General features: G+C 48.7%; 1 protein-coding gene across 1 annotated transcript; it reads right to left on the minus strand.

Moving 5' to 3' along the window:
* VIPAS39 (VPS33B interacting protein, apical-basolateral polarity regulator, spe-39 homolog) lies at window positions 367-12,347 on the minus strand. The gene is made up of 20 exons (XM_021403946.1): window positions 12,203-12,347; window positions 12,031-12,123; window positions 11,852-11,951; window positions 10,488-10,634; window positions 9,469-9,507; window positions 9,078-9,142; window positions 7,621-7,677; window positions 6,566-6,658; window positions 5,884-5,917; window positions 5,354-5,456; window positions 5,239-5,266; window positions 4,979-5,052; window positions 4,353-4,428; window positions 3,925-4,059; window positions 3,361-3,402; window positions 2,902-2,991; window positions 2,397-2,483; window positions 1,924-2,013; window positions 1,514-1,618; window positions 367-1,247 (listed from the first exon to the last, which is right to left on the minus strand). The coding sequence occupies exons 2-20, from the start codon at window positions 12,121-12,123 to the stop codon at window positions 1,227-1,229; spliced, it is 1,479 nt and encodes a 492-aa protein (XP_021259621.1). The 5' UTR covers window positions 12,203-12,347; the 3' UTR covers window positions 367-1,226.

Genomic DNA, 12,375 nt, shown 5'->3' on the forward strand with positions numbered 1-12,375 from the left:
AAATAAACAAAAAAAACAACCAAAAAACCAAGAGTGACCACCAAAACAAAGACTGCACTTGGTGCACAGTGCAGCAGGGATCCTGGAGCCCAAACTTGCTCTCAGACTGGTACATGGCTACACGCAGCCTTCAGCTGTGTGACCACCTCCAGGGCAGCAAATGGTCTTGCAACACTGAAATAAGTTAATCTGGGCCGATAGCATGGAATGTGTGAAATAAGGTACTGCTGCAAGCAAGACTTGTTCGCGGTGATACTGTGCATTTCAGGATATGCACACTCATACTCACTTAGGGGGAGGTGTGATAAATTACTTAGGATCAGCACAGAGCAGCGAAGTGCATAACGCAGGAAGGAAATAAACAGCCCCAGGAGAAAGAGACAGCTTTATTTAAGGAACTGAAGAGAGGTCTGGAAGGATGAAGCCAGCAGTTGCCTGAGGAGTTATGTTTCTGAGAAAGTGCAATTCAGTCCTTCCTGGGATCATCAGGTTTGTGCGAAGTGAGAGTGGTCCCTTCTCGCTCTCCATCCAACCTAGCACAGCTCTGACCAGCTCCACAGATGGTGTCCACTCTTCCCTGATGAAGGGATCTGCCAAGAGCTGCCAAGTGCCAGCACGGGGATACTGGCAGAGGCTGCTGCCCTGGCTCTCTGCAGAAGTTCATAAAACACCTCTTTTCCTGGTGTGAGCCACAACAAACCAAGAAAGACTTCAAGGTGCAGCTGGCCCTTTCTCCCTTCACGCTCTGATGCGGGGAGAACGCAGTCCAGTAGGCCTTGATCTCTCCACAGCCATAACTGGTGATGCCCAAACCAGCCTGAATGTCACAGGGACTGGTCAGCATTGTCTTCTGGAGACCCACGAGTGACTGACCTGTTCCTCTTGCTAGAATGAGCCCAGACACCACAATAAGCAAACATAACTTTGCCTGGTCCAGCACTTCCCTCCGTAAACAAAAGCCATGCCTGACTTACAACCAGGTCAAAGAGAATCAGATTCCAAAAAGAATCAACCCTTGTGGATCAGTACCATGGCTTCACCGGCTGCATCAGAGCAGCTGCCTTCAACCAGCCTGAATACCTCTGTCTGACGAGCACCCAGTGTCACTGACAAACACTGATCATGCAATGAGTAGTAACAGAGCTGCTCTGTTGGCGCTGGACCAGGTTTTACAATTTCCTTTTGTACTGGCAAGGCAACGTCCAAGCAGGTTGCTTCACTGGTGCTCAGTTCTTCCACCGGATTTGCTAAAGGAGAGAACAAAGCATGACTAACATCAGGCTGACCACAGCTCCCTCAGACCAAGTTAGCAGGGCCCAGACCAGGAAATGGGCAACATGGCAATAAAGTGTTACTTCTATCAGCATCATCCTTCATTCTTAGACTGAATGTGACCCCAAACATAACATTAACTTCCCAGCAGAGAGGAAAGGATGTAGGAGGCATGCCCCTACTGCACACCTAGCCTATGGCTGTCTTTGATAAGTTTCTAGAAAAAGTAGGTGCTTCTTACCATGTTACTGAGTAGGCTGTTTATTTTCTCTTCTTCTGCAGAGCCCCGCTCCACCTTGCATTTATATGCCATCAGCTGGATGCGATCCTTTAGATCCCTGTACGTCTAGAAAAACAACAAAACCAGCATCCATCTGCAGATGAGTAGGTGTCAACCCCTCAACCTCCCCTCAAGTTCCAATCAATATCTTAGGTCTGCACAGTCCATTTGCACAGACAGGCCTGGGCACAGCACATACTCTAGGAGCCGTGCTTCTGGCTCGCTTGGCTTTCACTAAGAACAATATGCTGTTCCCAAGCCACAGGAATAAGCAAACCCCACAAAGCGCATGACAGTAGAGTGACATGGGAAAGTTCGGGAGAAAAAGCAGGCTTTTGTCCCCTCTCTTCATACACACAGCGAAGACTTACATCAATCACAACATCATGGCACTTGTATTTGGTGGCAAGGTTCAACCGCGTTTCCACATCCTCTACTAAGCGCACATATTCCTGCAGCACCTGCAAGGGAAAGAAGACTGTCAGTTCCCTTTTGCAGGTACTTCCTGCCTCATTCTTTCACACCAATCACAAAATCTTTCAAGGGCACTGATTACACAGACTTGACCCTTTCCATCCTAGGGCAACAAGTGGCCAGGACAAGTCTGCTAAGAACCCCAAAAACAGTAAAGCTTTCCTCAGAAAGTTCCAAGTCCTACGCTATCTCATTCCTATGGATCAGGTTACCCATCCCAACAGATGAAATATACAGAAAGTTAATGTAGCAAAAGCAGCTGGTAATACACTGTGGAGAGCGTGCTCTGCAGGCAGATCACCTGGGGCATCGGTCATGCTCCAAATCTCAAGGAAGAGCAGGAGCACACAGGCAGCAGTTCTTTGCTCACCTGGACGGGTGCGTTGTTCCTCTGCAAGATCTCCACCACCCGGTGGAAGCCAATAGGTGCCTTCTTCTTGGTGTAGCCCAGCCAGTTCTGAAATGACAGCCAAACCCTGTATTAATCCTAAAGGGCAATTCTTCCAGCCATTGCCAGAGGAGGCTGGAGTCAAAGAACATGGCTGCCACAGACTGAATCTGAAAGCAAGAAATGTTTTTTCCCCAGTGTAGGGAGAAATAACATCTCTCCACGTGCCAGCCACCACATGTACCCTTCATTCAGCAGCTAAGCTAAGGCTGGCTGCAAACCATCTGGTAACAGGGCATGAGGGCAGCCCCTTTTCTGCCCCAGCAGCTGCAGCCAATTCACGTGCAGCAGAGCTCAGGGAAAGGAGGAATACATAACATCATGCAGCAATAAAACGAGTCTGTCCGGTAACCCAGAACAAGCCAGCTATCAGTACTAGATATCAGTACTTGGAACTGAGTCCCCAGTAAGGCTTTCCCCAGCTCACCTTGGTGGTTAAGAGCGCATCCACATCCCCCCAGGCTCGTAGCTTGGCACGGGCAGCCAGGGCAGTCAGCACATACTGCTTATCAGGAATCTGCAAGGCAGAGAGCTGTACTCAGAGCACTAGCACAGCCTAGCACGACTGCGTGGCATGGAGGAGAATGGCATCTGCCTCCACGTTGTCACAACTCACAACAACAGCCAGGCAAGGAGGTGAGATACTGCCTGAGGTCATGGCCACCGAGCAGGAGGTGAGGATTTACAGGTGATGTTGCAGCTATTTGGCCCCTGTTCAGTGTACCTTTCTGAGCTTCTGAAATGGCCCTACTCAAGAGGAATGCAGCGTTCCCCACCTTGCCCCAGTGCAGATACCCTCAAGATCCTACCCAGACCCCTTGCTAAAAACAGTTTGGCTGCCCACATTTTCAGCTGATGCCGCCGCACCAGCCAGAAGCGAACATACCTTAAATGTCTTCTTCAGATTGGTTGGGCTGCTGAATGTTCCCTAGAGAGAGCAAACAGTCATTGTAAACTAAGCAGAGGACATCAAGAAAGAGGTTCAGACACCCTCAATTGTACTGCTTTGCACACGACGAATGTCCCTGCTACTGAAGTCTTCAAGCTTTTTGCTCCTGACAGTGACAAAGGAGAGAAGAACTGACAGAAGAGAGTAATTAACCCAGCCCATTAGCTCTCTGAAGCTGGTGCATTTTCAGCACTTCAGAGACCAATAGCCTTATGTGATTGAAGGCTAATTCTGTCCACTTGGAAGCTGCAACACAACAGTGATTTCTTTTAAGAGGCAACTCCCTGACAGGCCACTCCAGGCTGAATGTCCTGTCTTTAAGAAGAAAAGACATCTCCAGACTGGCCTGGAAGACCAAGGGAAGCTGAATTCCTCTCACTCCTTCTTACAGATGAAATATGACCTCCCTCCCATCCTTTCCTTAACATACCCAGCTTAACCACTCCACATATTGAGGACTACAGGGATGAGTCATAACCATGTCTTCTACGTTATCCTCACCTCGGCCTCTGTGTAGTGGTAAAAACAGGAATAGAAGAGAGTGGTCACTAGTGGCATGTTGAGAATTGAGGCCTTGCGAGGGTATTTCCGAAATATCTCTGACTGCCCAGCCATCTCCAAGTGTCGATCATTGGCCTGAGGAAACAAAAAGACAGAGGGTGAACATGAGTCAGGGCAGCTGCCTGACCTAGTTACTGAGTATAGACCTGAGCTGAGTGTTGTGGAAGCACAGCATCAGCACAGACTCAATGTGCCCTCAAGTCTGAGGTCTAGTACTTCACACATGGGTCTGAAACAGCAGCATGGTTAACAGTCAAACTACACTAGCCCGACAGGCTGCTTAGATCCAGTGTGGTATGAGTTAGGGACGGATAGGGATCTCATAGCTAGTTAGTCACCTTCTGACCAGCAAAATAAAGGTTCCATACCTCAATGATGATCTGTCTCTCCAGCAGGGTATAATGGTCTTGGATGTGGGAGATATCCTCAGCTGAAAATGGCAGTCTGGCCATACATGTGGGAAGAAAACAGTCAGCCGCTCTTAATCCAGTATGCTTGGAAAGACGTTCTTCTCTGCTGAACGTTCACTCCACATACAGGGATGTGGGGAACACCTCCCACTCTTCCCAGCCTTACAGTGTCTCAAGCTCCTGCCCCAACACCTCTGTACTTGCCACTCTCTCTGACTGGCTTCTACTAGACAGGCTCCAGACAAAGAAAAATTATGCGGCATCCTTCATAGAACAACCTAAAGTCGATGCTATCAATTTCCTTAAGTGCTCAGGCACCCAAGCTTTTACCCTTCACACCCTTCGGAATGTCTGTGTAGCATTTTTGGCCCCAAGCAAGCAGCAAAAAATGCTAGACCAGTGATCACCACTAATTCTTCCTCTCTGGTCTACATTATGTCCACAATACTGCACCGCCACTGAGGTAAAACCAGTATCAGCTCTGGAACCACATAAGTGCAGTGCTAGGACAGCAGTCTAATTTTCTTTATTACCAGCTTTGTGAAGGACCCACATCTAGTCCATTCTCTTGCATCTTTTCTTACCCAATGCAGCCTTTCAGAAATTCCCTCCTCTTTTCTACATCCTGGATGTTCAAATGCTCCCGGTACTGCGAGAGCTGGAGAGGAAAAAAAAGCCATATGTTCTCATGGATTTGGGACATACAGGACCTCAGGGGGAAAAACAGGAATGCAAAGCTCTTGTCTAAACAACCAAATACTCTGCAGCCAGCCTCTCCCTGCCCTTCCCATGCTCTGCATTCCTTTGCTAAGGAGAGGGAGCCTCTGCTCCAGGGAATACTCACAGCAACTTCCTCAGTCCTGTCTAGGAACCTGTAAAACAGAACAAGCAAGCATTAACTTGGAGGCAGGTACCTAGCAGGGTGCTCAGCCCTGCCACACAACTGGGCAAGCCCTCACCTGAGCAGATCCAGAAGCAGCTTCTGCTCACCCGTTTCTTTGAGGAAATGGATGAGATGACACAAGGCCACCTGCCGCACCTCCAGCTCTCGAAACAGGATCTCTGCAGAAAAGAGGGATACACACATGGGGGTAAAGCAAGTTAGCATGACCAAGACTGATGGGGCTAAGTGTAGTGCATGGAGCTGCAAGTCTTTAGCAGGACTCAGCAGTATTAACCCAACTCAAAGCACATGCCCGGAGGCTAGGCACAGGAAAAGACTGTTTGCTGGGCTGCCAGGTGGATTTGCAGCAGAGTGCTACCCCAACAGATTCATTTTCAGTTACCTTATCGCTACCACCACTAACCAGTGCTCAAAGCTCCTCTTTGAGACTCTCACATGCATCATCAACATCCTCCCACACCACACTCACCACAAAAATATTTCATGCTCAGCAAAGCAGCACTACTTCAGCTGCTGGCTCCGTGACTGGCCCCTTCACCCTTTACTGAAACACACTATAGAAACCCTGGCCCCAGTCACACTTACCTCTCCTCAGAGTCCGTTTCAGGAATATCAGGACCTGTGAACACAGACAGGCAGCTCTCAGCTGAGTGTAACAGTCTTCACCGGAATTAAGACAGACAACAAACTGTCAAGCTCAGCCAAGGCCTGGGGAAGCTTATGCAAAAGGTCTCTGAAGGCACAGCTCTTACAGCACTCAGGTGAATTCTGCTACCCACAGACACAAGACAAGCAGTGAGCCAGGGCCACAGTTGCCCGTTTCTCTGGAACTTAGTTAAGCGAGACTGAGATTTACAAAGAAAAACCTTCCCCTGAAGGAGCCAAGGGCTTAAAAGACCTAAATCAGGGAAGCTCTGACAGTGTCTAGCTGCTGCCAGATACTTCGGAAACCAGAAAACTGGAGAGGTCCCTCAAATTTTCTGCACTGTGGTAAGCACATTAAACCTTGGCCTTCAAGAAATTGCTGCAAAGAGCAATTTCTGGCTGACCAAGTTCATTGTTACTGCCCGACATAAATTCTGCAGACTGGCAGGAAAGCCAGCAGCGATATGGAACTTCTCAGCCATAGACTTCGACAATTTTCAGTTTGAACTAAAGAACAACCCCAACTTTGCAAGATTGGTTGCCAAGTGACTGTATTCACACAAGCACCCTCTGTGGGGTCACCAAAGAAGTTCCAGTCCTATATGGACCCAGCAGGACTCACGGCTGTAATGACATTTCCATCGTGTCCCGCCACAGCTTCATCCAAGAGCACCAGCTTGTCCTGCAAGGAGCGAAACCTCTCTAGAGAGCAGACCTGGAGATAAAGAGGTTTAAGAAGGTATACAGGACATCAGCAAGTCCCCAGGCTGAACCAAGCCCAAAGGTGTTACCTATTCTTTCCACATGAACCCTTCAGCAACACAACTGCTCCACCAACCACCAGAGAACTATTCATTTAGCTGAAACCATGTGCTGCATGATCCCTGGCAATCTGCCAGTTGGGAGTGTACAGTTAGCCCTTGTTACTGCCTGGGTTAGAACTGCAGACATGCATTCAGCTCAAACACTCTTGCAAAAAAGCAAAACTTCTCCACACGCCATATGCCACCAGCTCTGACAGGAGGAGGAAACTCCGTAGGGACCTTTCTATGGAAGAAAACAGAAAAATAGAGTTGCACAACTCTTCCTTCTTATTCTGCTAACTGTGGCCTCTGTCAGCCTTTGGTCCACCCGTTCCCTTTGAGGAGACATATGCAAAGCAAAACCACATTAAGAACGGGAAGCTTCAAAAGCACTTTAGATGATCCCTGTACACACCCCCTGTGGGCTCACTGCAAGCTGAGGCAGTCAAGACCAAGATTCCAGCTCTAGTGCATCAATAAGCAATATCAATATTGCTTCTGTCTTCCTCCATCCATTTGCCACCAAGTAGGAAGGGAACTAAGGCCTCATAACCTTGAATCTTTTCCAAAAACCCAGCCCCGGGGAGTGGAAAGGGTAGAGGGAGACACAGCAGTACAGACACTTTCTGTCAGAGATTATCTGAAGGGATGACTCAAGTAACAACCCAACAAAACGCTGCAGGTCTCCTGCAGTGATCTCTGCATTGCCACTTGGCAAAGCAACAGACAGGCACGGTGCACCATACCTGCCAGATGCTGCAAGCAAAACAGATCCCCTTCCTGCTACTGGAATAGTCAGAAGCACAGGGGAGCATAAAGCAGTTTGGGAGCACCCACCCTCCCTAGCAAGCAGATGGAAGAGGAATGTCCTTACCTTGCCCCTCTGCATGCGCCGGACTGTATCTCTGGGGCTCCAGTCATTGCTGTAATCCTGCCACAAGAGAAACAAAGAGCTCAAGAGGCCAGATCAGACCAGTAGTTCCCAAGCTAGTTTCCATTTGTGCTGGATTAGTGATGGCCTAGGTGTAATTTCTTAGAATTCACCAAATCCTTTACAAGAAGTGCATTTCAACAGGTTGTATTCCCTGCAAATAAAAGCTCCAATGCTGCTTACAGAATGACAAAATACACACAGAACTGAGAAATCCAGAACTGAGGCTGAAGGACTCACTTCCTCACTACAATTCAGACTTCTGGAGGGCCTTCCACAGCACTGTGGAGAACCCAACAGCTTCAGGCACATGCGTGGAAATTCTCAGAAGACTAGTGCAGCGCAACAAGAATACTAAAGCCTGCAGTTAAGACTATCTTCAGCTAATACGCTACAGGTGCTGCAGTGACCAAAGCTCTTCCCCTTGAGCTTGCAGACACTACAGTCTGGAAGCATCAGATAAAAGGTGGCATGAGCCCCTCCTCAGAACTCAAAAACAAGAAGGCATTTATGATTTTGTGAGCCAGTAACTGTAATCCAGCCTTCAGCCTCAAAAGAGACAAAGAAAGGGAGCAACCAGAACAAGCTCTGGGGACAATGAATTTAAATTAATCAAAAGTATACTGAAAGACCAGAAGAAGGGAAAGAAAAAAAAAAAAGGTTGACGCAGTTCCTCCCCATATTAGGGAATCATTGCACATGAGTCTCTCAAGTCAACTCATAGAGTCTCAGATGTTCTGAACATAATGGGCTCATAACAGTTATTGGAAACACCCACAGAGTACTTTTATGTTCCGCTAGCGAAATTCAGTCCTGCTCAGGGTCTGTGTTAATCTGTGTGGCCAGCTGTGCTAGTAGTGTGCATGCCTTCATCTGTTGGGAACACATGCTCAGCTTTGTTACTGGCTGGACCTGGGGACATGGAATCACAACTTCACATCTACTACATTGGGACAGGAGGAATTCACCCAGTCCCCAAATCCCCTAGATTCTGCAACACCTAACGCTGCCTCTCAAGGAGAAGAACATTCCTGATGACTGGTACCTCGCCTCTCTGCTCCCTGATCAGGGAGGGGCATCATAGTGATTCACGAATGAGAAGTTTAGAAACTTTTAGGTTTCATTTAAGAAGCCTAAGTGATGGCAACTCATCAGATCCAGCATTAAATAGGGAATCATTTTCACAGAGGCTGCTGGGTAATAAGGAATAATTAATATCCCCCAACAAAATTCCTTATTTCTGGGAAGAAGCAGAAAACATCTAAATTACTATGAGGCTGGCTCTACATTTCGCAGCTCCCTTTCCTAATCCCTACATTGCCCTCTGCTGTCTGAAACAGCAATCAATCTCTTTTTATGAAACCTTTAGAGTACAAAGTGCTGTCACTTGAGCTGCTCACCTTGTATTCAGCTTTCGGTCTGCGCAGCTCTGGGGCATAGTTCTTAGCTCCCGTGTCTGAGAAAGCTGAAAAAAAAAAAGGACAAAACTGAGTAGCACATCGAAATCTTGACTCATATCCAAGTCCAGAACCAACCCTTTCTTGGTTTCTGTGGTAGAAGATGCAAACTCAAACATCAAATGGCAGTACAAAGTCACTCTAAAGCCAAAAGTCATCAGTACACAATCAGATTCCCTCAAATCATCATGCCAACACTTTTGCTGGTTTGCTGAACAACTTTCAGACAACTGATTTCTGCAATGCTACGAAAATGACACTGCCCTTTTTTGGAGATATTCTGGTTTATGCAAACCTGTACTCTCCCAGAATAAAATACGGATTCAAAACTTACCATCTGAAAGGGATGGCAAACTTGGAAGTCTGTTTCGTCCTGCAATCAAAACAGAAGTCATGAAAGACTCTCTTCACTGGTAACATCTCTTGCAGAGCGAACACAGGTTCAGACAGCAAGCTGGTGAGCTGTCACTATGCCAGTGTAGTATGAGCCATTCTTATAAAGTGTTTTGTGCTACACGCATAGCTGGTGCTCACTTGCTTTGCAGTCTAAGTCTTTGAAATAGTCTGTGGCATCACAAAATGTATTGCATCCTAGCCCTATCTACCCCCTCATTGCCACAACTAGGAGAGGTTAGAGAGCCTTAATTTGCTCATCTACCTGCAAAGCAGAGAGTCCAGCATGCAGTACTGCTTAGGCCACTGCAACAGCGACAGTTTCATTCACCAAGACTGCAATATTGATGCCTTTAATTATTGCAGTATTACCAAACACGTTAGTAGAAAAACACCAGAAAGTGATAAAGTAAAAGCTGGCTTGTTGCCCTGTGAGATAACACAGCTGAACTCTTGCAAGCTGTTTAATTTCCCTCAGTGACCTGCTGCCCAATCCCTGGCCAGCAGCTACACTACCACTGCTGCTGGCAGTGGTACCACCAGGTGTCTGCTGAACCAATCAGCAGCAGCCAGCTGAGCTCCAAATAAAGGACAATCAAGCTGTTTTCTCTACAGTGCTGAGGGTCAAATGAGGCCTACATGGATCAAGCAAGTCCTTTTGTAGCCTTTTCTTTTCCACTCTGAAAACAGACTGCAGTAACATGCTGTGCTCTACCTTCCTATTCTTGTTAAGCTTGGTTCACAGAAGCCAAAATCTTCAAAGCCGTGTCCCTTAATGGAACAGCTGGCTACCTCTGCACAAGATAGGTACAGTCACCAACTTCTGACCAATGACAGATACACTTCATAGAGAAAAAGAATTAGAGCTTCCCTGTTTTGTAACGCACTGAAATGATTTACATAAGATAACGCAATTTCTCCTTGATACTCCTGAGGGAAGACCCATATGCAGAACCTCACCTTTGAACAGGCTGCTCAGGGAGTAGGAGGAAACCTGCTTGGGAAGAGCAGTGTAGGAGGAAGAGCCCTTCTGTAGGCTGGTGTCCCGGCCCTCCAGGGAGCTGCTGCTGCTGCTGGAGGCTGTCTCTTTGATTGACCAGGAGATGCCTATGCACAGAGCCCATTTAGAACAGAGAATGAGAAAACCAGTCTGTAAATAAAGATCTTATGGCAGGGCAGGAATATTACCAAGTGTGTCCTGGTCAGCTCTGCACTAGCACGTCAGTAAAACTAGACCCCCAGCACAGAATTTCAATCTCACGTCATACTGCTTGTTAAACAGTTGCCTATTGCCATCCAGAAATGGTTGCATGCAGCAGTGTTGTACAGCTCATTATGGCTTGTATGGGGGAGGAAAAAAAGCAAAAAAAAGCATGTGCCACCGAACATTTCTGTGTCATTGTACAGGGGTAAAGCACAATCCAAAGGAAGAAAGCAAGACAAAGAATCCCTGTCTTATCTTGAATTAGAGAAGCAATAGAACACACCTTTCTGGGCACCAGAAAGTTAAGATAAGGTTCCTCCCTGCACAGGCAAAACAGCTGTCAATGTGCACACGCTGCTGATACAGCGCATTTGTCTCCTTCCAGCTTGTTTGAGACACAGCTTTCTCCTCTTTTTGTGCAGCTGCACAACACCCAAGTTTGGGGATGTGGCGGTACAATAAAACAGCTGACAGGCAAAGACTGCAGGTAGGAAAAGTCAGAACTGGTGGGAGGAGCTGAAGCATAGGAGAAGAACAGGCCCCTTGAAGGCCCTGTGGGTGACCCAGGTTTTAAAATGTCTCTCTCTGTGAGGTACTCACTGACTGCCATTATCTGTGGGTCATGAACTCCAAAAATCAGCAAAGAGTATCGGGTGTGGCTTGTGAGCTCATATGCATCTCCCCTAGAAACACACTTACAATGCTCTTGCAGACTTTAACCACAGGAGACAGCTTATCAACATACACTGAGTCATGGAATGTCTCCTTAAAGTGCTACAGGGACAAAGCAGGGAGAACTTTAAATGGTGACACTACAGATAGCGGTGTGAAAGAGAATCCTGCAGGTCAGCAGAGCCTGGTGCACATGAAACCACGACATCCAAAATATTTGCTCTAAGCTCAGATACATATCGGGGAAACCAAAACGAACTCCATCCGCTTGCCTGCGCTCCATCTCTTTACATTATTTGGGCCTCAGCAGACCCACGCAGGGACACCAAGAATGCACGGCTCGGCCTGGGGTGGCCGTGAGGGCAAGGTGATGTGGGACAGCCTCAGTACTGGATGGGAGAGGCCAGCTGGCCAGTCCCAGGCCCAACCCGCAGCACCCCGCACTTACTTCCCACGGGCTCCCCGCTCCAGCTGACCTTCTCCAGGTCGTCATCGTCATCGTCAACGATGTCCCGAAGGCTGTTCACCGCCCGCTTGGATTCCTTCAGCTGTGGGGAGAAGACAGTTTGCGCACACACCCGCGTGAGGCCGCAGCCGCACAGCGCGGGGCGGCGGCTCGGCTCCCACCTGGGACAGCTCGTCATCCTCATCGTCGAAGGTGAAGGCCCGGAACTTGGAGCTGTGCCAGTACTCTTCCTCGTCCGCCCGCGCCCTGCTCATCTGCAACGGCACCACGCGGTCTCAGCGCCGCCCCCGTCCCGTGCCGTCCCGCCAAGCGCAGCCCCTCGCCGCCGCTCACCTCCCCGCGCTCCTCTCCCGCCCCAGGCAGCGGCACGGCAGCGGAGGAAAGGCGGCAGCCGCGCGGGGCACGCCGGGACGGGCAGTCCGCCCGCCGCCTTCCGCCCGGCCCCGCGCCGCAGGCGGACCGCAGCTCCCGGCGTACACGGCGCGGCGGCGCGGGGCCGTGCCGTT

This window comes from Numida meleagris, chromosome 6, assembly GCF_002078875.1.
Source record: "Numida meleagris isolate 19003 breed g44 Domestic line chromosome 6, NumMel1.0, whole genome shotgun sequence".
Classification (NCBI taxonomy): domain Eukaryota; kingdom Metazoa; phylum Chordata; class Aves; order Galliformes; family Numididae; genus Numida; species Numida meleagris.